General features: G+C 32.9%; 1 protein-coding gene across 10 annotated transcripts in view; it reads left to right on the forward strand.

Moving 5' to 3' along the window:
* gprs (speckle type BTB/POZ protein) overlaps nucleotides 1-24,773 on the forward strand; it is a 34,622-nt gene that overhangs the window by 6,884 nt on the left and 2,965 nt on the right. The window contains exons 1-10 of one of the 10 annotated variants that reach the window (XM_017611035.1): nucleotides 7,902-8,246; nucleotides 8,369-8,513; nucleotides 11,993-12,265; nucleotides 14,579-14,758; nucleotides 15,614-15,772; nucleotides 19,652-19,690; nucleotides 21,962-22,079; nucleotides 23,810-24,141; nucleotides 24,209-24,349; nucleotides 24,559-24,741. In XM_017611035.1, the coding sequence (XP_017466524.1) occupies nucleotides 14,588-14,758; nucleotides 15,614-15,772; nucleotides 19,652-19,690; nucleotides 21,962-22,079; nucleotides 23,810-24,141; nucleotides 24,209-24,349; nucleotides 24,559-24,741 (1,143 nt within the window). In that variant the 5' untranslated portion in view covers nucleotides 7,902-8,246; nucleotides 8,369-8,513; nucleotides 11,993-12,265; nucleotides 14,579-14,587. Of the gene's footprint in view, nucleotides 1-7,899; nucleotides 8,514-9,489; nucleotides 9,661-11,992; nucleotides 12,266-14,578; nucleotides 14,759-15,613; nucleotides 15,773-19,651; nucleotides 19,691-21,961; nucleotides 22,080-23,809; nucleotides 24,142-24,208; nucleotides 24,350-24,558; nucleotides 24,742-24,773 lie in introns of those variants that run through there. The other 9 variants (XM_017611051.1, XM_017611043.1, XM_017611070.1 and 6 more) reach the window with 9 other exon arrangements.

Here is a 24,773-nt window from a genome sequence, read left to right on the forward strand (position 1 = left end):
ATGTATATGTATGTATGTATGCTTAACCAAACACAAGTGACGCCTTTGTGCGGATTTCGATGATGACGTTTGATAATAATGATGGCGACGACGGCAGCAGCAACGGCGCGGCGCCAACGTTCATTCGAACTATAAGCGAAGGATCGGTGTTGCAATCTCTACATACAATTGTGCATTTTCCCTTTAAAAAAATACATTTTATGGTAACTTGGTTTTCAAGGAATGATTTCTTTGATCCGTATTTTCGCTATTTTGAATAAGTGAAACTAGTTCACAATTAGTTGCATTTTTACCAGTTGAAATGCTGGCCAAAAATTATTTTAAATACCTAAAGACAAAAAATAGCGCCAAAAGATGTAAGCGATATTTTTCAAAATTTTAATTTTGATGCCGAAAAACATCTCGGAACATTTCTGCAGCAAAAAGAAAAAAAAATTAAAAAAACGTCGCTTTCATCTCCTTTGCGATTAGGGCTCGATATTTATATGAAAAAAGACAGACAAAAAATTTCAAATCGGCAGGATCCTCTTCCACTAAATCTACGAAGTGCTTCGATTTTGAACCATCAAAAAGAGACTAAAAGGATTTATTATAAAAAATACAAAACTACCACAGATTAGCTCGAGAAATTACATATATTCGAAGTAAGAAGAAGATGCCATTTAAAAAGAAAAATGTAATCGCCCGCAGATACATTGTCAGTCACTACTTAGAAATATATAAATCGAAAAGATATCGACCCCTTTGCACGAAATGATCGTGTGTGCCATTTTTTTCTTTGTAAATTGACTTGAACCTCTACAACGCATCACTTGGTTAAATATTGTAGCTGAGATCCCTATAGTTACGCCAAAACTGTACTGCTTACTTTATCATATTTATGTTGTATTGCAATTTTTCCTTGTGGCGAAAGTAACGTCTGTGCTATAAAAAATTATCCATGGTGGCAGTCTACTTGTTATCCCTGTTTGACTAAAAATACATCAGTCTGCAACCAGTTACTTTCGCTGCTGGTTATTTCTACAGTGCTTCGCTCTAGTCAATGCAGTAGCGATCGCTAGTCGCTGCTTGAGTGACAGACGAATTCACTAGCTGTCTTCAAAGTGCATATATGTGCATATGAATGTATGTACAAATACACATAAAAACACCCTTTCAAACCCAGTTGGAATTAGGAGCACGTAATAATACCTTATTAGCAACTTACTCTTCACCTGGCAGTCATTACCATTTCCCTGCCGAACGTCCCTTACTTTTACAAAGGCATGGCCGCCTTATGTAAGTAGGAATTTGGAATGTACATTTGGTATCAGACATACTTCTGAGCCGCTTTACAAAGTAAGTTACGTGTAATGCAGAGCAGTCGCTCGGAGTAGTTCGGTGCTTGGAAATAACTTCGGCTGCACGTTATTTTGCAACTGACAACGTAATGTGTCTTCGGAGGTGTTCATTTTGCCCTTTACTAGTAGATGACATTGGCCATGATGACAATTTTGGTACTAAAAACTGAAAGAAAACATGGCTTACCTCGCAAGGTGCTTACCTATTTTCCCAGTGGGAAATGATACCCATAATATCTTGGCATACAAATATACATAAATACATACAAACATATGTACCTACATACAAACAAACACTTGAGTTCACTACAAATTACGAAAATGCAATTTATTTATGTACATACATACATAGGTGCTGCCATTTGTTGCAAGCATTGTCGTTGTAGTTGCACTGATCGTAGTTGCTGTGTGTATTTATTTGATATTCTTGTTGTGCCATCTGCACAGCGGGCGGGCAGGCGTGTGGCGTCTAAAACGTCACTACTTAAATCAAGAATGAATGAGGGAAAGAAATGTGCATACATCCAACCTTATTCGTACACAGGCAAACTCGTACATAAGGGTGATAAAAAGGAAATTGAAAATGTTCAGGTTTCGTCCCCTAGGATTTTTCTAAATGCAAAAAATAGCCGTATTAAATATATATTTAGAACTGCCTCAAAGCTCATGAAGTTTATATGGGGAAAAACACTTTTTCTAGAGATAGAATTTTTGAAAATCAATATTTCTTGGATCGCTATAAGCCACCTCTAAATATTTTTTGATTTTCCCAAAAAACAGCGGTCTATTTTTTCGATACGAGACAAATTTAGGGGTGAGAGTATTAAAATTTCAACTTTACTTTATTTGGTCCATCCTAATGAACATGTGTATGTATTTGTTTGGTTTGCGGCAGGTAATTATATTTATATGTATATGCGCTCAGTGTATTTGATAGGGGGTGTAATTGCAAAGAAAAATGTTATTTGTAAATTTGGGCGAACAAGGTTTGAGGTTGGGTAGAAATACTCCTAAATAGTTTCACTTTTTATTTTTTCTATTTAATAAATATGCCTCAAGTACTATTTCCATCTTTCCTTTTTATGAACAGACTGCAATGAAGTATGTCATACTTCTGGGCATGAAATTCTCAATCCCAATCCTTACTTCGCCATTCATGCATTCATCAACGCGTTTGGACACTTGAGTCATGATCTAAAGGCTCTATGAAGGCAACAGAGTCTAGGGTCTCTGTACAACAAAAAAAAAAACACTACCAATGAATCGATCAAATAAGTCTCTGATTTTGACCTTACACACATTGACTTTCTCTGCTAACAAAACAAGGACTACGACTAGCGAATATGTGACTGGGGTGTCCTTGGCCCACGGCTGCGGTTAGGTGCCCTCTTCTTAGCATGAGGTGATCATTCGACCGCTTTTCGTCCCATTTGGCCCCGCAAGCTTCGTATTTCTGCAAGTGGTGAGACTAGACCACCTGCCCCTTGCTAGTTTAAGAGAGAGTTCCTTAAAATGAGCTTGGAGGTAGCGAGACCTAGGCCTAAACTCTTCCAGGCCTGCGAAAGTGGAGCGGATATGTCCTCTCTGTTTATCTGCCTTATCGTTGCCTGGTATGTTCCAGTGCGCGGCACCCATATCAAGTGAAGTGCAGACTGCTCAGCCATCTCGGTTGGAGATCTGCCACAGCCCGCTACGGATTCTGAACTGCATGTGACCGTGTCAAGCGCTTTGAGTGCGGCCTGACTGTCTGAGTAGATGAAGTTATTGTTAGATAAGACTTCTCTTGTACGTAAGTGTTCAACCGCCACCTGTATAGCAGCGACTTTAGCTTGAAAAACGACTGCACTGGTTTATGTAAGCGAAATGATATTTCCAACCCCAGTTGTGCTGAGAATACCTCCCTCCTACCTCGCTGTCTAGCTTAGAGTCATCTGTGTAGAGGTGGAATGATCCCTTTTCATCAGGAGCCCCTTCTGACCAGAATATTCTGTATGTAATGGAATTCCTATACCTCTTTGTGAAAATCGGACTTAGTGCATAGTAATCCGTTTCCGATATACATATATCCGTTCTTTAATATAGCGTAGTGGCCATCCTGAGTGTCTCTCTAGCCTGGTAGTTCCCTCAGCCTCAAGATGGAACACCCTGATGATTGTTTTCCAACAATAATTTAACATAACTTAGTCAAACTAAATTGCGACACTAGACGGCAAATATTCCATACCTACGTATATGTAAATGGTGTCCCTTCTCCGGGTTTGTTCTTCAAATTTAAAGAATAAATTTTGCTTTCTTTAAGAGGAGACATACTTCTGTATTGTGGATCAAATTTCAAACTTTCTCATCCAATTTAGTTTAAAGACAAATCAGTTTCGGCCTTGTACTCTCTTTAGTGTCATATTCGCTCTCATATACTAGGTACTGCCGAGCCCTTTGAAAGAATTTTTATATTTTGAATTTTCTTCATCATAAGAGAAAGGATCTTATTTCTTGTTAACGAACTCTAAATGCAGGACATGAAGCAATTCCGTATATTATACACTTGAAAGCAAATCACTTTGTAAACAAACATTTGACGCCACCGTAATTACTGTCAACAAAATAAGGACTGACAAACTCTCGTGACTTTGTACTAGGACATGCTGCGCAACATGATCACCGCAACCGCAACCGCAGTCGTAAGACAAACAATGCATTGGGCATGTGTCACAGCAGGCTGTCCACTTGAATCGACTCATAAGACACGTTCGCTTTCTTCCTGTGGTGTTTTTGTGTGCGCTTGAGACGTGCGTACTGGAATTAGCCTAGAAAACTGATACTCTTTCGAAAGGAAAATCGCTACTGAACGCTTACTGTTTTTTTTCTTTCTTGCTTTTGATTCCTGTTTGCACTGAGCACACTATTTTCACAGTAGGCAGACGACTATGACCGTGATGTGGTGACAGATATCTTGGAAATTTGATGCGAATTTATTTAGTACTCGAGTGAATGTATCTGTTTAAATAAATGTGTGAACTGAAGATTGTTGGCAGATTATTATTTATTTTTTTGGTTTTAGTAGCAAAATACTTTTTCACTTTGATTTAAGGAGAATTGGAAAAGGTTAAACGTGGACTATTTTTTGATGTTGAAAAACGCCTAACTGGAACAAATTGATATTGAAACTACATGAAAGTGGTTACGATGCTGTTGGATATGTTTACATACAAGAAAGTAAAAGCCGAATCTTTGTTTGATCACCCTTGGTGAAACAGTGCTTCAATATTCTGGGTTACCTAGATAAGACACTCAGTTGGAATTCTCTCTTAGTAAACTCTTAGTTCAACCACCCGGGCTATATGGGCCTGTCGAAGAGTTTTTGGTCGACCACGGTTCTTAACTGCAAGATAATAGATTGGCTATACCGAACTATAGACCGTCCGCTTGTAACTTATGCTTCCATAGTCTAGGAAGGAAATTCCAGGTCAAAATTCTAGACAGAGATGTCTGCTCAAAAGGTTTACCTGAACTAGAGCTCAGAGATGTACGCTGGTAAACAGACGGATAAAATAAGGAGGCAGAGCAGGTTCGGATGTTTATGGACCTCGCACCAAACTTCCTATGAATCTATTGCAGTTGGTACTTTGTCCACGGCTTTTCAGGGTGAGGTACTTACAATCTCAATTTTTGTGAGACTGGTTCTTGGGAAGAGTTTAAAAGGCGCCTTTCTAGTTATATTTTCAGACAGCCAGGCGGCCATAAGGGTCCTATAAAATAGGACGATCATCTCCAGGTTCGTCAAGGAGTGTTTTGACATTATCCAACTAAGCTGGGTATAAGGACACTTTGGGATCGTTGGTAAAAGGACCGCCGACAAAATGGTTAAGGAAGTTTCATGGTCTATTGATCCTCCTCGAGGCTTATACTCGAAGAGTAGGTAAACACAGAACCCAGTAAGTATTGGGAAGGAGTAGGTGGCCTTATACAAGCCAAACTTTGTGGTAATCCTTTTGCTTAACAAAGCCAACATAAAGTTACCTAACCGGCCATAATCACTTGTGCTCTCACATGCACCGGATTGGTCTTTCGAAAGAGACGGATTGCCATGAAGACGAGGAGACGTCGGAGCACACTGCGTGGGACTGTCCAGTATAAGCCAGGGTAGGGCTGAAATACTTCAGTTCTTCCACTGTCGATGCCCTTAAGGTTAGGAATTCGTATACCAAGAAAATTGAAGCTGATATCTTCTTGGGCTGGTCAGGATTAGGAACCATCATAGGGATACAAAAGATCTTCTTGCTCGCGGGGTCCCTTGTTTATGTTGCACCCATAGAAGTTACATTACATAGTCGCTCCTTTGAATTTTCGGTAATTGGCCGTAGTTTCGGGAAGAATACTGCCGACATTACGCTGTTGAATGTAACAAAACTACACCAACAAAAATATGTTAATAGAATCGGTGTTTTTAATCGGAAGTAAAGCAAAAATACCGAGTTGATTTCCGCATCACTAAATTTTTCTTAGCTGACAGTGTCCTGTCAGTGCACCGTAGCTAACTTCAAGCTGTTTATATATGTAATAAACACACATAACTGGCATGACAAAACAGAAAACCAAACCCTTGCGCGCGCATAAAGAAAAAGTAGCCAAAAGAAAATTGAGAACTAAACAACAAAAATATGAGAAAATGTAAAATTGATGAAGAAAACAAAACTGATGGCATTTGGATAAACAAAACAATGTAGTGAATGAGAAAGAGGCTGAGAGGTAGACGAAAATAATAAAGATACCGAATAAATAACAACAAAATTGCAGTTAGGAAATGTTTCTGAAAATGCGATAACAAAAGCGTGAAATATGAAAGGACTGTGAGTGAAGACGGCTTTAACATATTCGGAAGAGATTGCAGCAAAAGATATATTTAACTGTAGTTAACGCATATTCAGATGATAGGACTTACAGGATTCTCCAGCAAGGATCTATACATTTTTCTTTAAAAGGGAATATTTGGCAATAATAATTTTTTTCTAAATATGTATTGGCAAGCACTGAGTACTGCAGCGATAGTAGTTCTTTAATGCACCTGAAATATCAAAATTAGTTACTCAAAGTCATACGCCAGCATTCAAGGGTAGCCATAGGCGTTTCAAGGCGAGCTTTATTAAATTTCAAGGGCAAAGGAGAGGTCAGACTGTACACAAAGCAAAGTAGGTAGGGGCATTTACTACTAACTACTCGTATATACCAGCTAAGTTAAGTGGTACGTGCCTCCGACAAACTGTTGCAGCTTGTTTTGGACGCTTTGTTGTTTGATCTGCTCCATCGTAGTCGTCGTCATCACTCTTCGTGTTTTTTCGTTGTATAATTGAAGTTTCGGCTACATGAATATGGAAATATTTTAATATGGCTCTTTTACCCTCAAACGGCGCGAAAAGTTTTCGATTATGTTCGTATCATTTTATGCGTGATTCTCGTATTTGAGACGCTCTCCGCAATTATCGATTTCAAAGGCATGTGTGCTTACCCAGTAGGAATAAGTAATGGTATGATTGTCTTAAATGGATGTTGCCTATAATTGAACAACCGAAACTTAACTTAACTAAATGCCACGTCAAAATCTGTTTCATTTTGATTTTCTAATGGGCGAATGAAAGAAAAGCGGTTAGATAAAAGAGGGCAAAGAAGCGTGGTATAGCTTATTTGATGAATATAATACTTAGGCCGAACTAATGGGAAAAGAGGCAAGGCGTAAAACTCAGATATCATCTATGATATTTGAGGTGTAGGACAAAGACAGCACTCTTAAGTATAATTTAGGAAGTAGCTTTTAACGTGTTTTCTCACTTTAAGCACATTTTTTTAGAGCAAAATTTGTGTTTAAGAGATAGAAATTTTTTTGAAACTACTTGAGGAAACAGGCCTATGTCTTTATACTGAGTTATTCTTCTTTTTATTTGGCGCTTCTGGCCGAGTTTAAAAAAAGTACGCCAGTTGTTTCTCTTCTGTGCCAACTGACGCCAATTGGAAACGCCAAGCGAATCCAAGTCCTTCTCCTTGATCTTTACATTGCAGTGAAAGATAGTATTGAATCTAAACTATCAAAAAAAGACAAACAAAAAGTTACCCTATTTACCCAATTTGGCACTAGTTCGGAACTAGATAGCAAAAGGTTAGAATATGCTTCGCCTTAGGTGGGTCTGAATGAACAAAGAGAGGGACAGTGTGTTTTGGACTTTATTCGCTGAAGTTAAATCCGCTTCCGTACTGTTAAAAAATTGATAATGGCTCCAAATTAAGGACTGCTTCTCGGAACACAGGCAACTAGGGTGTAATAGCCCTCAACTGACGAGAACTACCAAACGAAGGGTAGGATACTTTACTTCCCATCCACCAAATTGAGTGCTTCTTCCAAACTGACGAAACTGAAAATAACTTAAACATCTGTACTTATTACATAGAAACAAATAGTACTATTGAGCTTTCCTACAGGGCATTTCTGCGCGCGTCGTGCTTTCATGAAGCTTTTACGAGCTAACCAACAACATGCATGCCTTCACATGCATTGCATAGGCGAGCCGAGCCAACTCCTTTTGATGTAGAGACACAACGTTCAGGTAGAATTATCAAAATTCAGGCAACAGATTAAAAGTGTCCTTTGCTCGCAACGGTTGCACTCAAAACGCGCTTACGGTAGTTGTATAGTTGTAGACGAGGCTACAAAAAAATATATATATATATCCAAGAAAAAATAGATATACATACTACATAGAAAATATTGAATTTCTGCAAATTGTAGAGTGAATATTTCAACATTTGATACATTTTTGTGTGGTGTGAATTTCGTGAAACGCGCGAAAACTACAAAATTTTGCGTTTTTATGCTTAATTGATTTAGAAAAAGTCTTGAGTTGCTGCTTTTTTGCTCTGGTATTTTTTTGTTTTACACAAGTACCCATTGCAAAGAAAGTTAAATAATTAATCGACTTAAAGCTTGTTGTGCTGGTGGCGAAAAATCGAAGCATTAAAAAATATCAAAACTTCTTATCCAGGCCTTGGGGAAAAAATTCAAAGGCCTTAGCAATTTTCTCGGTCGTCTGCGAGTCAAGGATACTGCGTTGCTAGCGTATTTTCTAAGAAGGCAGCAGCTGCTTCAAATTGAATTTCCTCTTCTCACCCAGCGGTTGAAGTGCAAAAGTAATGAAAATACTATTTTAATACTCGTATATTCTACTGAATTTCTAAAGATTTTTTCAATATAATTCTTCCCCATTTTTGCACTTTTTCTATTAATATCCTCACACACCCTTGAAAATTAAACACATACACACCCTCCCCCATGCACACATTTGTAAATACTACATACACATTTTTTTGTATAACATTTTTGCTCTCATTTTTTAACGAATGTTTTCCTGCTTGCCTTTGCCAGCTCTACTATACATATAATACTTATAAATTAAATGTTGGTTTTTTGCTAAATAAAACATAACTGCACGAAATCAAAATACATACATACATATCTGTAGATTAAAAAATCTTCAAAAATTAAAAAAAATTTGAAATTTTTTTCACCAACTTCCACACAAGTACTAATAAAAACCAGTGATCCCATTTTTGTCATTTCAAAACTTATTTTTACTAATTTTTTTTCAAAATTTTTTCTCAAAATAATGTTATTCATAATATTTTGGCAAAAAGAAATTACTAGAAATTTTCTAAAATTTATGCTAAACAAAATTTCTTCACGAAATCAAAATTTAAATTTAAAATTTTTATACACATACATTTGTACCTACATACAAATTTTTCAAAAATGAAAAACTTTCCACAACCTTTCAAAATATTCAAAGTGTTCCGATTTTCGAAATTTCAAAAGTTATCTTCACTAATTTTTTTCTGTATAATGTTTCTCAAAATATAAGACTATTATAGTATTTTGGCAAACAAAATATCGAAATTTTCTAAAATTTCTGCTAAACAAAATTGCTTCATGAAATCAAAGTATGGCTGTATGGAGTTTGAAATTTAAAATTTTTGACCTTTTACATTCATTCATAAGAGGGTTTTCCCTCAAATTTATTCACAAAAAATATTTGAAAAAATATCCTTTTAAAATTTTCGTTTTTTGAAATAATATAAAATTTTTTTTTTCCAAATTATGATCCCTTTTTAATTATCCTTGAACGTGCACAAAAATTGTTTACCAATGAAAATGAATAAAAATGTATCGGATTTTTGTTAAGCAAAACTTTAAGTACCGCACGAAATCACATCACAAACTTTTTTGCTCAAATTGTTCATGAAAGACCACTACGATTTTTTATTAATAAATTTTTGCAAGGTAATTTCATTTATCGATACATATATGTTTTATGTATTATATTTTTATTTATATTTGATGCAGTAACTGAAAACGAATTCACAAAATAAAGCTTCATAGAAGATAATACTTTTTAGTATTAAAATTTTTGCTTTGAATATATTTTCTACAAAAGCAATTTTTAAAGCTCAGGTCAATTCACTATTAAAAAAAAATATATATACCCAATTCTTAACAAAAAAAATGATCACGGTAAAGAAGAAGTTGGAAGGCAAAGCCAACAAAATCATTTTCATCTAAAATTTCTTTTTGTAAAACTGGCTATCAAAAATTATTTGAAAAATAATAAGCAAATTTTGTTTTGTTTTTCGAAATAAACCAACAAAAATCGAAAACTAATATATAAAATTTTATATTAATCTTTTCAACATAAAAAAATTTGCTTTATCGTTAATTTTCATTCAAAATATAATATACAATTTTTAGAAAAAAATTAAAAACTTTTTTTTGGTAATTGTTTTTCAAAACAATCACAAAGACTGGAAGACGAATATTTAAAATTTATTAGAAGTAGTTTACATACGTTTATTTTCCAAAAAAAATTTACTTAGCAAAGAGATTTTCTCCTTTACAAAAAAAAAAATATTACAAATTTAAAAAAAAAAAACTAAAGCACATTTTTTCTATGTATATTTGAAAGCGAAATCGTAAAATTTACAAGATTTTTGCAATAATTAAAAAAAATTGTTCTCCAAGTATTTTTTTTTTGATTCGTGCCCACAAAAAAAAATTATACTTTTTTTTTAAATATTNAATTTGTACAAAAATCGGCTCACACACATGCGCATGTGCTTAATAACAAACAGCACACACTTTTCTGTGAGCAGAGTTTGTTTTCCACTTATGCACACACATGTGTATGAGCAGTGAGTACAAGTTGAATGTGTTTCTGGCGTGTGTGTGAGCAGAGCATGTGTGTGCAAATACGAACCCTGATTAAAAATTTATTATGGTTTTCTTTACATACAAAAATGTTTTTAAAATAAACAGACGTTTCCCTCTTAAATTCTCACGATAAAATATACAAAAAATCAAAAAAAAACTATTTCTAAAGGTTTTTGGAAGAAAAGAAAAAGCAACAAATTCTAAAAACATAATTTTATCTACATACTTACAACGAAAACCAGAAAAAAATTATCAAAAATTTTTTGTTCCAAAACATTTTTCTCTTAAATTTCCATAAACAATTTTCAACAAAACTTTTGTCCAAAAATATTTTTCTCGAAATTTTCATAAAAAATGTTCATGTCAAAAATTATAAGATATTTCTCAAATCAAAGTTTAACTGATAAATAAAAGTATGGAGGTATTTTAAGGGATAAGCAGTCAAAGGTTGGAACACAAATCCATGATAAATTCAGGCTTAGAACTAAAGATTGATTTACGTTAAGGTTGTCTTTATATCAGAGTTGAATGTAGCAAAGCGTTTGTGGTTTAGATGAAGTTTGAGTTTTACAAGTAATTAGAATTAACATTATGTATCGTTAGAAATCTAGATTGCAAAAGCATGATACGACGGCTCTGGCGTAAATGAAAATATTAAAATATAGTACGTAGTATAAACACATCCTAAAAATTAAGCTATCTATTTGCAATAAAATATGGAACGAAAAGTCTGTACACATGTACTTTTGTATGTACATACGTAAGTACATATGGACATCCCGCTCAAACGACGAAATAGGTCAGCAGCTCCCCAAATGTGTACAGTAGGATACATACAAAAAAAACAAAATTTGATATTACACACTTGAAATTCTCAACCTAAATTTGTACATATGCACATACATACATACATATTGCTTGGTATATATCCACCAATTTTGATATAGTTAAACAAAATACACCCAACACATTCAAAGTGTCTCAAAGTCCTTAAAAAAATTATTTGATATTTCTTTCATTTCATACACATATTCGTAACAATTTTTTCATTTTGTTTCTCTACTTTGTCTGGCATTACGATTTCTGCTCCCTTTTACTCTTTGGAAAAATATAAAATAGACATATCTAAATCCTACTCGCACATTTTATGTCCTTCCGCGCTCATCACTTAACCATATTCTTCAACCAGTGCAACCACATTTCGCCCAACCAGCCGCCCGTAGAGTAGAATGCGAGTTGTGTACCTTTTTACTTATTTTGCATACCTTTTTGTCTTGAATTATCCCCTTTGGGAATTTAGTAAAGTATTTCTTATTAAATTTTTTTCCATTTTTATTACATTACGTGTATTCTACTATGTGCAAAATATACTAACAGTTTTTCTCCCCTTTATTAATAACTATTGCAGTTTTTGCTTGTTTGTATACACATATCTATGTACATAAACTAACTATGTAATTTCCTAAATTTGTACCCGTTCATATAATTATAAAAAGTGCATAAAGTATAAGAAAAATGTTTTCCAAAATGTTTGTGAAATTTAAAACGAAATGATATGAAATTTAAGTTGAAACGGATTTTCGCAATTAGCTTGAATCCGTTTATAAATAAAAAAAATTAATAAACGAAAGCAAAGCAGTTACAACAACAATAGCGTGTAGCTAGCTTATAACCGTGACAGGTAAGTATTATGAAAAAATTTTTAACATTAAAAGATAGCCAGAAAAAATGGAGTTATGGAATTTTGTCTTTACAAACAGTGACTCCAACCAGTGTTCACTTGTTGGCTTTTTGTGAATATTCAAAATGTTTTTCAAATTAAAATTTGTTTGTTGGTTTTTTTTATATAAATATGTTTCATGCTTAAACCAAAACCATATAAATCAAAATTTCGTAATTTATACACAGTTTAGAAAAATTCAACAACTTTTCAAAAAAATTTGCAACTTTTTGATCTGAATGTTTAAAGATTTTTTTTTTTGTTTTGTAATATTATAACCCATAGAATTTTAATGCAATAAAATAAAAGTTTCAAGAGTCTAAAAAATCGCGTTGATTTTTATAAATTTTTTTGGCTGACGGCTTATTTTTTATATAACAAGTACAATTTATAAAAACTTTCGTTGGCTTTTTTCTTGTAATTTTTTCAAAATTTTGAATTATGTCAAAACATTGTGATCGTTTAAAAAATCAACACGTGATGTTTTTTTTGAATCACTGTAGATATGTACATCAGATGGAAAGTCAAAAAGTTCGTGGTATTAGAATGAATGGACGTATTATGGTATGGGACTTTTTGCTTTTCAGATCTTTCATAAACTTTATCTATCTAGGTAGCTAGATATTGCAGAATTCTTTTTCTCATGAACAGTAAATTTTCATCGCTCCCAGCTCATGGTTTAATTTTTGGAAAAAATTAATCTTAAAGCGCTCCATCTGGACTATAAGGAGGGTTGTTCAACGTTCCGAGGTCATATTCCATTAGGAAAGACCCTTCAGAACGGTTGCGCATGAGCTTTAGTCCTGGGATCTTTGATATACATACCTGGCAGCACTCACTATGTTTGGCCCTATAATTGGGTCCGGTCCTATTGAAGGCTCCACATAATCGTAACTCATCAATTCCCTAGCCAGCTTGAGCACCATAGTGCCACGTTGTGCATATGAGTTCAAACTTTTTTGATTTTGCAACGAATCTTTCGCCATCTTCCGCTAATTATCGAGTCTACTTTAATTACTTCCAATTTAAAAATCGTTGTCATTACTACGAAAGTATAAAAGTAGCTGAAGTTACCTTCAAGCTATCGACAAAGAAAGTTTCCAACGAGTTTCAAGGAAAGCTAACACCAAAAGAGAGGCGAGAACATACCACCCTGAAGGCCGGGCTCATAGTGAGCAATATTTCAGATAACTTGGATTGGATCTATCTTATGATTATTTCGTCCACTCGATCGGTTTTCTAAGTATCTAGTTCAGAAGATTTCATTTCAAGTTTAAGAATATCTCATCCAAAATACTATGTACATATATATAATATGTCTCTTGGAATAAGCTTTGGAAAGGTCTCAATGGACTTTGAAACACACATCTAGAGTAAAAGCTAGCTGTGGTCGTCGCGGGTTTAAAGGAGTATAAAAAAAATGTATCATCTAAATAGTAGCCCCTAAATTCCTAACTGTTCCGCTGAATCTTGAGAATTCTAACACGGCCATTAGAGATTATCATTATCTAGAGAGCACTTTACTGCCCAATTATCTACTCAACTGTCTGAAAGCTTATGGTGACACATAGGTCTATTTTCTTGACTGTCTGCTAAAAATTTACGGCCGGTTTGATTTCTCGACTTTTTATCGATTGCCTATTATAAACATGGGAGCGACAAATTTGACAGGCAGACTAGAAATCGGCCCGTAATATTTTAAAATATTACTACAAGTATATTCAATAAAACCATACTATGGAGCATGTACACAGAACTTTTGAGAACTTTGTAATATTTTTCATGGAATCTTAAGGCAGTGTCACACGATTAGGCATTTGCCCAAAATTTGGTGCAAATCGTATTCCAATCGTGTGAATGCACAAATATTTTTCCTTATCCCAATCGTGAAATTTTTTGAAATTTTCCAATAGAAGTTCGCTGTATTGTACCAAAATTTTTTATTTTGTACTAACGACAAATATAAAAATTTTACATAGGCGTACAAATGTACCGATCGTATGACACTGCCTTTAGTCATTTTGATTATTTTGTATATATTATGTATTCCGAAAACATGCTTCACGCATCTTTATGTACCCCATTGTGAATTAAACCTTTAATATTGCATGAAAAAACGATAAATTTCTACTTTTTTTAAATAAAGTAAATAGTTAAAAGTTTTAAGCATACATAAATACATACTTAAGTACGTCTTAATTTTTATAATTTTTAATGACTTATTTACTCGTTCGTAACTTTTGTATACAAAATCTACTCCCAACTATTCTGCAGAAAAACCAAATGCCCGAAGCTCTAACATTGCCCGGCATGGCTGATGCGGAGCCAGATTTGTCAACGTTCGAGAATAAGACCGGCTTGGCCGAGGATATGAAATTTTTGGCGTCAATGCCAGAGTTATGCGATGTGACGTTTTTAGTCGGAGACACGCGTGAGCCGGTGTGTGCAGTGAAGGTGAGTAAAATAACAATAAAATACAATTAAAAAATAAAGAGTAAAAAATATATAAAAAAATAAAATAAAATAAAATAAAATAAAATAAAATAAAATAAAATAAAATAAAATAAAATAAAATAAAATAAAATAGAATAAAATAAAATAAAATAAAATAAAATAAAATACAATAAAATAAAATAAAATAAAATAAAAAAATTTAATAAAACAAAATAAAATAAAATAAAATAAACTATAATTAAATAAAATAAAAAATATTATTTAACTTAAATAATTTGAAAAAATAATGCAAAGAAAATAAAATAGAAAACTTAGTTTTAATAAAATAATAAATGTATTTATTTTTTATTATATTGTTAGTATTATAGAATAAAATACATCTATACAATAAAATAATAAATATAATGTAAATAAAATAAAATAAAGTAAAATAAAACAAAATTACTATGGAAAATAAAAATTAAATATCAAACTGAATAAACTAAAATAGAATAAAATAATACAAAATAAAGTAACAAAATAAATTAAAACTAAATTAAATTCAATAATATGAAAAAATGTATATAAAATAAAATATTGCATAGACTAAAATAAATTAATAAATTCAACAAAATAACATAACATATTGAATAAAATAAAACAAAGTAACAGAAAAAAATAATAAAATAAAAATTTCATAATAAAAAAAAAAATAATAATAAATAGATATAAAATATAAAATACAATAATGTTTAAAGGAAGTAGCTCGCGGATGCCTTTACTTTGCTTAACGTTGAAAATTGATGACAGTTTCGGCCCCAAATAATTGCTTGCACATATTATTTTTATTCACCCTTATCTTCCTCTCCCTCCTAGGCTGTTTTGGCATCACGCTCTCGCGTCTTTGCCAAAATGCTCTACTCGGCACCATCACCGCAACGTAAACGTGAAGCTTCGACAAAAGAGAATAAATTGCGGCTTTTCCTCAAACGTTCTTCCGAACCACTGTTGAATCTACAAAATGCGGCACAACAGGTTGGTATTATAGTGGGTGGAGTGGTGTGGTTAAAAGCGACAGGCAGTCACTTATTAATTACAGTGTACAACAAAATTAAATGAATAAAACAAATACACGAATGTGGCGTAGCAATTATGAAAGTATTAGAGCTATAGAATATTGAAGCACCTGTGTTTTTTTCCCAAAAATCTATTTCACTGGATTTGGAATTTTTCATAATGTACTGCATTCTACTGGTGGGGGTTGTAAAAAATTTGTAATGCGCCATATTGTAGCGACGGTCATCATAGATTCCCAATGAAACTGAATACAAATAATTGTACTATGGGCAGAACTCAAAGAGTGCAGCAAATTTCAAATGAATAAGTCAGCAAATTTGACCAAAACAAGGGTTAAAACGACCAATACGGGCGAAAAATACTGGGTTAAAATGTTCCACAAAAATATTACTATAGACCCTTATAGACAATATTATTGGTTAATATAGTTTTTTACGATATTCTTACTATCACTATGCTAGAGCTTTTCTTCTTTCATAATTGCCATAGCCTTAACGTGTCTCTGTTTGGCTGCTGCACAGTGGTATAGACAATGTATCTACATATATATGTATACACATATACATATGCCTATAAGTATGTACAAATATACATGTAAAAAGGATAAAAAAGGATATATGTATGTATAATGTGTTCAAATTGTGTGAGCGTGTGACGACATCCTTATCACTTTCCCAAATATTTGCGCATTTCCACTTTCATCATCCACCAGTGCACATACCCAGAGAATTTACATTTCATGTAAAATATTGTTGTATTTCATCCACTTTGAATGTCTGTCATATTCCGAGTGTAATAATGTTTCCTGCCCTTGCACAAATTAACTAAATTGTAATCAGACAAGAAATAGGTTTCCTTTAATTACTCCAATCACCTATTGGACTGCAAGTCGTGGATGCTACACATTTTGTTGAGGAAACAATCCTATCCTAAAAAAAAAATACAACCACATCGACAACCTAGGCCTTTATAATGCATACCAACTTCGTACAGTTTATATTCCCTGAGGTGCAGATGGCGTCTTTGTATGAAAGATTTAGGAGTGAGTAGGAAAATAAGTAGCGATATCGAATGACATTGGAATGAAAGGTCATTGGAGCACATTGCAATGCTAAACACATTTCTATGCCATAAAAGCTTTGCCTACCGACTAGATCAAACCAAAGACGGAATAACCACAAACCCCTCAAGAAATTCCCAGGCCTCAGTATACTATTTACCACTCGCTGTACTGCATCGCAAAAGCCTACCCGACAGATCTGTTAGGAATGAGTAAGAAAAACAGCTGAAAAAATCTCGACTGTCTGCGTAGGTCACTGGCACTTGAGCGGACATGCCCAAAGGATCGGCATGCATTTCAATAGGTTCCGCCGCGGCTGCAAAGTCCCGGGTTCGGCAGCTGGAATCTACCAACAAACATTTAGGTTTGAGCTTAACTTGAGGTCAAGGTGAGAACTAAGGAATTTCTTACATCTCAAACGTTGTTTTTCAACAGTACCTCATTCAATATACATTTCTAAAAAGCAAATGAAATTAAAAAAAAATATATATATTTTTTACGTAATAAAATCTGAACCAAAAAAATATTTAAAAAAATATATATTCTTTTTAAAAATAAAAAATCAAAAAAATTCTATTAAAAAAGAAAAAAATATTTGTAGATTAAAAAAAATCCGCCGCCATTGCGACTGTTGGAGGGAAACGAACTAAATGATATACAAGTGCTTTCTCTCAAAATAGCTTTTAACCACGAGTGGCGAGTGAGAGAACTTTTTTCTAAGACTTTTGTGCTAGAATAACAAAAGCCTTTCGAGCTATCTTGCCATCTGTCTTTCATTTGTCTAACGAAAGACTTTACTACCTTTGTTAGAATTGTCCTGTTATTCTAGGATAAAAGTCTTAGAAATAATAAAATTATAGTTTAAAAAACTAAAACCTCCCTATTATGATTGCCATTCGTACTGTCATCAGGTATGTAACTTGAGAATAGAAATCGCTGCATATTTTAGGCGGATCAATATTACATACTAGTTACATCCCGAGCTAATAAAAGGAAGGTAATAATAAAAAGCTCTCTCACTCACCACTCGTGGTTAAAAGCTATTTTGAGAGAAAGCACTTGTATATGATTTAGCTCACTTTGGCCGAGTGAGCAAAGCGCGCAGCGGAAGTGTTTCTTTTATTAGTTTTAATTTAAAGTTTTTTCCTTTTTAACTTAATATTTTTTTTTAGTTTTTAGATTTTATTGTTTTTTTTTTTTAATTTATTAATTTAATTAATTTATTTTACTTATTACTTTCTTTATTTAATTTTTAGCTGTCATTTAAAAATAAGATTCTTTCTTTAATTTTTGGGAATTATTATTTTTTCAATAAATTTTTATTTTTTTTTTAGTTTAATTTTCTTTGTTCAACAAAGATAAAAAGATAATAATTTTTTGGCAATTAATGTTTAGAAATGTATTTTATTTATTTCTTGTTTTTTAATTGAATTTGTTTTTCTTTAATTTCTTTTATTTTTATATTTTATTGAAAGAGAAATATATTAGTTTTATTTCATTTAATTTTAAGGGCATTTTTTTATAAATTTAATTTTTTCTTAACTTATAGATTTTGTTTTAAAAATAAAAATATTTTTGGTAGTTTTATTTCATTTAATTTTAATGATTTTCTTTATAAATTTAAATTTATTTTTTTCTTTAGTTTTAGATTTGGTTTTAAAAATATTTTTTTTTTTTATATTTAATTAAGTTTTAAGTACCATTTTCTTCTTTCTTGTTTTTTTTTTTATTTTTCTAATTTAGGTTTTATTAATTTGAGCTATATACATTGAGTTACAAATTTTATTTTTTCTTAATTTTTAGATTTTGTTTTAAAAATATAAGTCTTTTTTAATTTGTAATAAAGTTTTAAGGTTTATTTTCTCCTTGTTTGTTTTAACTTTGTTCTTTTCTAATTTAGATTTGATTGTTTTGAAAAGAAAAAAATTAATTTTTTTAATTTAGTTTAATCTTTAGAGAATATTTTTATTCGTTTAAATTTTATTTATTTTTCTTGTTTTTAGTTTTTAATGTTTTAAAAAGAAAAAAGTAAATATATTTTTAATTAAATTATTATTATTATTTTTTTTTAATTTATTGCTAAAAGGCGAATGGCATAACGCTAGGACCTCCTCGTTAGCAGATCTTTCAAGTAGTTTTTCGACAATAAAGAGCTTTCAAGATAGGTAGTTGGCAGAATTTTGTCTTTCGAAAGACTGTGGTGTGTTGAAAGACGGTTGCCAGAATTGCCGTGTAAGTAATAGCCGCTTATGTGTGTGTGTTTGCCTTAAAGTGTTAATATGTACACACATATTTTGTTGTCCCACTGATAATTTCTCTGAAAAATTGTATTATTAATAGTTGGCCAATTTATGCCTTTGTATGTAAAAAAAATACCCTCTTTGCCACCCATTATATCGGTTTACCCCGTGTAAAATAATTATATGCTTCCATACACACTAACAAATATTTACTCCACATTTAACTATGGAAAATTAACTCACATACGGCAGTTAACTCTCAAATTTTGTTAACTGCCGATTTAGAGTAAACTGTACTGTCCACTATGAAAATGGCTCTAAGTTTTATAAATGTGTCCCATATTTTTTAGTACATATGTACATTGCCACTGTACAAATGACCAATACGTACTTACATGCATAAGTAGTAGCATTTATGGTAATATAACTAACAATAATCTAAACAATTGTAATACAAACATACATATTTGTACATTTACATGAATTTTCAATGATTTTTTTTCTTTTGTTTTAATTTACATACAATTGTTTTATTAGAGGAGTGGTTTTACCCAGCAACTTGCTCCGATACCTGAGGTAAAAATTAATAAAAAGTACGAGTAAAAAAAAAAACTACGAAATTTTACGTTGCACTTATTTGAAAAATTTACTTTATTTAAATATCCTTCTGTTGCTTTCTAAATTGCTGTCTAGCATTTCAAAATTTGTTCTGCAAAAACTTTGTTATACAAATTCTATACTAATTAGTAGATATTCTAGAATGATTGGTTTTATTCGACTATGCATTGGATTCCTTTTATTCTACATTCGAAATTCTAATTCGTTGTTGTGTGAATTTATTGTAGTGAAAAATTGCTATGAATTCTAAATTTAATTAAATATAATATTTTGATTTAAAGTTTTGCAGTTTCTGTTCTTAATTGCTTATTGGCTACTTATCTAGGTATTCAGTTTATTTTATTTATACATTTCTAATCGAAAAATAAGTTTTAAAATTAACAAAAGAACTCAACAGCTCAAATTCAATCGAATTCCTGATTTTACACTCACAAAGCTATCAACATTCTTACTCTTACAATTAATTTACTCTAACATTATAATCAATATGCATGTGTCCTTCTCATATGTACATATGTGCATTAGGCATATGACTTTTTTTTAATAAAATATATCTATGAAAAGAGGGTGTGAAATGATGAAAAACCAACAAAAATAATATTTTCGTCGAAATCTGTTACGCAGATAACTTGGAGAAAGGAAAAAAATGTATATCCATATATGTATGTAAGTATACAAACCAATTTTTGTGCGCAATCGTAATCGACATTACATTGGATTAGTCCAAAACAAAGTTAAGTCGGAACTTTAATGCTCTTACCCGCTAGGGTTGTTCTATACCGAAAAAAATACATGTAAATTTTTTTTTTTTAGATCAGAAAATATTTAGAGGTCACTCAAAGCGCACAAATTTTTTCATGTATTTTATATGGAAAAATTAAAAATTTTCCGTAGATATGGTACAAAATTCTTGAAACCTCTGTTTTTCTTCAGGAGTTTTCCAGTAACAATATCCAATTATTTATTTAATCATTTTATTTATAGGTGGTTAGTATTCCGAAATGGTAAAATAAAAAAATCGTGTATTACTATGAGCGATTTTAGCGATGTGTATGTTTTTCAGAACAAAATTTTTCTTTCTTGGAGTGCCCTGCACCAAATTTTTACAAAAAATCCTTTCCTCAAAGCTACATATATTTAATTAAAAAGTCATATGCCTAATATGCAAAGAAATTAATTTTAAAAACGTGTATACAGGCAATTGGTTTTGTTGTTGTTGTCGTAATTGTAGTAGTATATTTAAGCGTATCAAAAGGATGGCATTTATATATATTAGGGTGATCCAAAAAGAAAGTAAAGTTGTAATTTTAATTTTAATTCCTGTTTTTTTTATTTCAAAATCAAAAAAATATGTATAGACCGCTCAAAGTTTTCCATGTATTTTATATGGAGGAAAAAACTTTTGGTAGCAATGGTGTGGGATCCTTAAAAAATTATACTTTTCTACCTGAAACCTCGATTTCCCTTTTGGACAAACATAATAATTCAGGTGGCGTGGGACTAGATATTCAATTCCGGTCACGACATCCAAATTTTAGGACCCGCACCCGCCCATCCTGGCGTTTTTCAGAATCATACCAGTGATCCCAGGGGTCCCACAATCTATCACTTTCTCAAGGCTTGCAAATTGATTTTAAATAATAAATCTACTTATACATATTTTTTCTCGAATATTCTAATTTCGTCACATTGCAAGATCTGGCATCTCCCGTTATTCTGTTTCATGCAATATTTTTGAGGAAGATTTTCTGAAGTTGCAGGTTTTATAGGGAGTGTCGGGAAAGGAATTTTGTCCTGTGCCGCCAGCAAATTAAAAAAAAAAACATTTCTGATACCGCACATACCGATCATCTTCTAATCAGGATCATGGGTCCCTAATATCACGCGCCTATCTCTACTTTCCATTACGTATTTCAGGTGAAAGCTTAATTAGTTCGTTTTTTGAATTTTTGTAATTTATTTACGCCTCCTCTTTTTCGTTCGACTTCCACTTCAGCAATTCCGAAAGCCATACCTACAAATAACTTTTCTTTCTTTTGAATTTTATAAGCATTGTCTTATGTACATAATTGGGTATATTAAAATATCGGTGTCTAAATATTTATGTTATTTCCTGTCTAATGGCAACACTTAAAATTGTCTTACTATCTAAAATAAAAACTTAATTCAATATTATTTAAATATATTATCTAACAATCAATTCAATGCTTTCGCCTCTATTTCTTCTAGCCGGCTGGACAACAGCATCAAACGCTGATCATTGAGGAATTCGAACCGGATGTTTTCAGGCAGCTGATAGAGTACATACACACCGGTTGTGTAACACTGCAACCAAGAACACTTTTAGGTTTGTTAAAGATATTTTTTTGTCTGTAATGGTAGACTTCCTTATGATTAAAATCTCTAAGGAGGTTTCTATTATACCATGATCCCAAATCCCAAATTAAATTAAAAGAGTCGGTCGGTCCTTATGGCACTGGCGTCTAGGCTGATTAATGAGCGCAGAAAGTAACTAGCTTTTGAACAATGACAAGTTAATTTAATTTGGTTCCCTGGTTATCGAAATATGAGGCTGTCGATAAGTTAGGCAAGAAAGGTTTTTCATTGGCATCAATCACGCACCGGTTCTTATCTCTAAATGTATCTATCTTCTATCCTTAACCGTTGTTGCGAAACTGGCGGTTCTTAATGGGCATCGGCCGGTAGGCACTCATACCAGAAGGGTGTACAACGCCTATACTGAATTCTGCACAAGCTGGAAGAAAGCAAACGCACAGGAAACAGCAGAATACCTTCTTCGCAGATATCTAACTTTGGCAAGGTAGAGGAATACAATGCTAGTACTTAGGTTTAACCCTCTCAGGACCATAATCCTGTTGTTTAAAGAACTCTTGTTTTGAAAAATGTTATTCGTCGAAGGCTAAATAAAAAAGTCGCATTTTAAAAAAATAATTCACAGTAAATAAATTTTTTTTTTCTAAAAATTTACATTAATCTTAACTAGAGTTATAGCTGCTATTTCGGAGATCATCACTTCTTCCATCAGACTTCTTCAACCGCCGTCAATAAAATTGTTGAATATTTTTTGGTTTTTTTCTTAATTTTTTCCCCAATCAAATTTTTCACAATATTTTTTCGTCCCCAAAGAATTAAATTTGTGTCCACAAATAGCTTTTTTCTTTCATAGCTTTCATTATTTTGTTATTTTCTTTTATTGATAAAAATCTTAAAACAATTATTTTCTCCCAAAGATTGTTTCCTAAAGGCTAGTCATTTCCCTTACATTTTTATCCTAAGAAACTTTTATTATTTTTTTAATCTCATTAGCAAAAATAATTTTTGCTGACATAAATTTAGCGCAAAAAAATTATTTATATTTTCTTTAATCTTATGACCAAAAATGATTTTTCCTGCCATAAATTTAGCGTAAAAAAATTTTAGATAAAACAAAATTGTTAGGGTTCGTGTTTTTTTTTATTTTCCTTCCCCAAAAGTTTTTTCCCCAGGAAAAAATCCTGTTTTGATTTTTATTATATATATTTTTTTGAATTTCTTGACAAAAATAGCTTGATGAGGCATATTCTAAAAATATTAAATACTATTGAAAACTCACATAATATCCATATGAGTGGAAGAACTTTTAGGGAAATATGTATCCCTTGGTCCTAAACGGGTTAAATTATTGCCTCCAAAGCATACAAAAGATGCTGGATTTTATCAACCACGCTGGTTGGTTTTAAAATAGTTATACGGGGTTTATGGTTGTGATATGCGAAGTTTGAGAATCAATCAGTAGGAAGTTTCCCTCTAATGGTACCAGATATGAATTACCACTACAGAACCTGTCATCCATCACTTGGGAAATACAAAGAACCAAACAATCCAGACACCTGAACCAACATGATATGAACAAAAGTAATTTGCAGTCTTAGCTAGAGCCTAAATAGGTGGTCTAGTTTTCTCCTACTTTTGTATACTCAGAGAATACGTCTAATGACAAGTCGATATTCGCATATTTTCTTCACCGAATATTCCACTTTCAACGCAAGGTCTTTATAATTTCCAATTTTTCTTTAGGTGTCATGAACGCGGCAGACTACTACGGTTTGGAGGAGTTGCGTCGCGCTTGTGCTGGTTTTGTGCAGTGTTGCATTAACGTGGATACTGTGTGCGCTTTGCTTGCCTCCGCAGAGCGCTATATACAATACAAGTGCACTAAGAGTTTGGTGCAAAAAGTGCTGGAGTTTGTGGACGAGCATGGTAATGAAGTACTCAATTTGGGTAGCTTTACTTTGTTGCCACAGCATGTGGTGCGCCTCATCTTGGCGCGCGAGGAGTTGCGCGCTGATGAGTTTACCAAGTTTCAGGCGGCGCTTATGTGGAGTAAGAAGTATTTTGACAACAATCCGGTGAGTATGAAATATTATTTTGTCACTGTATTTTATACACAAAAAGACGAATGCTTTACCCCAACAGAACATTGATATGAAAGAGATTTTGGGCAACTTTCTGGAGTACATTCAGTTTCATAAGATACCCGCGAATGTACTGATGCGTGAGATCCATCCACTGGGTTTGGTACCATATTCGATCATCATGAACGCTTTGGCCTATCAGGTAAGCTCGTGCTAAACTTGTGCTCACTTTGTGCATTTCGTTTTACTGATATGTTTTTTCATGCAATATTTGTTTACTAAAAAAATTAATGTGTTAAACGGCATTGGCTCACTTCCTGAACGCCCAATTGACGATTTGGGCGGCGTGTGTGCTGTTGTCGTTCCACTCCCCTTTTGTCCCCCCTTTATGTCTGATTCTAACCTTTGCAGGCAGACCCAGAAAGCATCGACCCCGGAAAGCTGTCTCCCAACTCTAGTCGAGTGAGGCGCGCACGCCAAAATCAAGGCAGATCGATGTCCGTACAGAGTTCCTTGGACCCCTACGGTTCGAATACAACATTAAGTTCAAGCGGCAGCAGCGATCCCACCAGCGGCCCGCACAATAGCAACTAACATAAGTTGAACGGTCCCTCCTCCTCCACCCA

The sequence above is a fragment of the Rhagoletis zephyria genome, unplaced genomic scaffold, assembly GCF_001687245.7.
Source record: "Rhagoletis zephyria isolate East Lansing unplaced genomic scaffold, Rhagoletis_zephyria_1.1 Rzeph_scaffold_00012, whole genome shotgun sequence".
NCBI classification, from domain to species: domain Eukaryota; kingdom Metazoa; phylum Arthropoda; class Insecta; order Diptera; family Tephritidae; genus Rhagoletis; species Rhagoletis zephyria.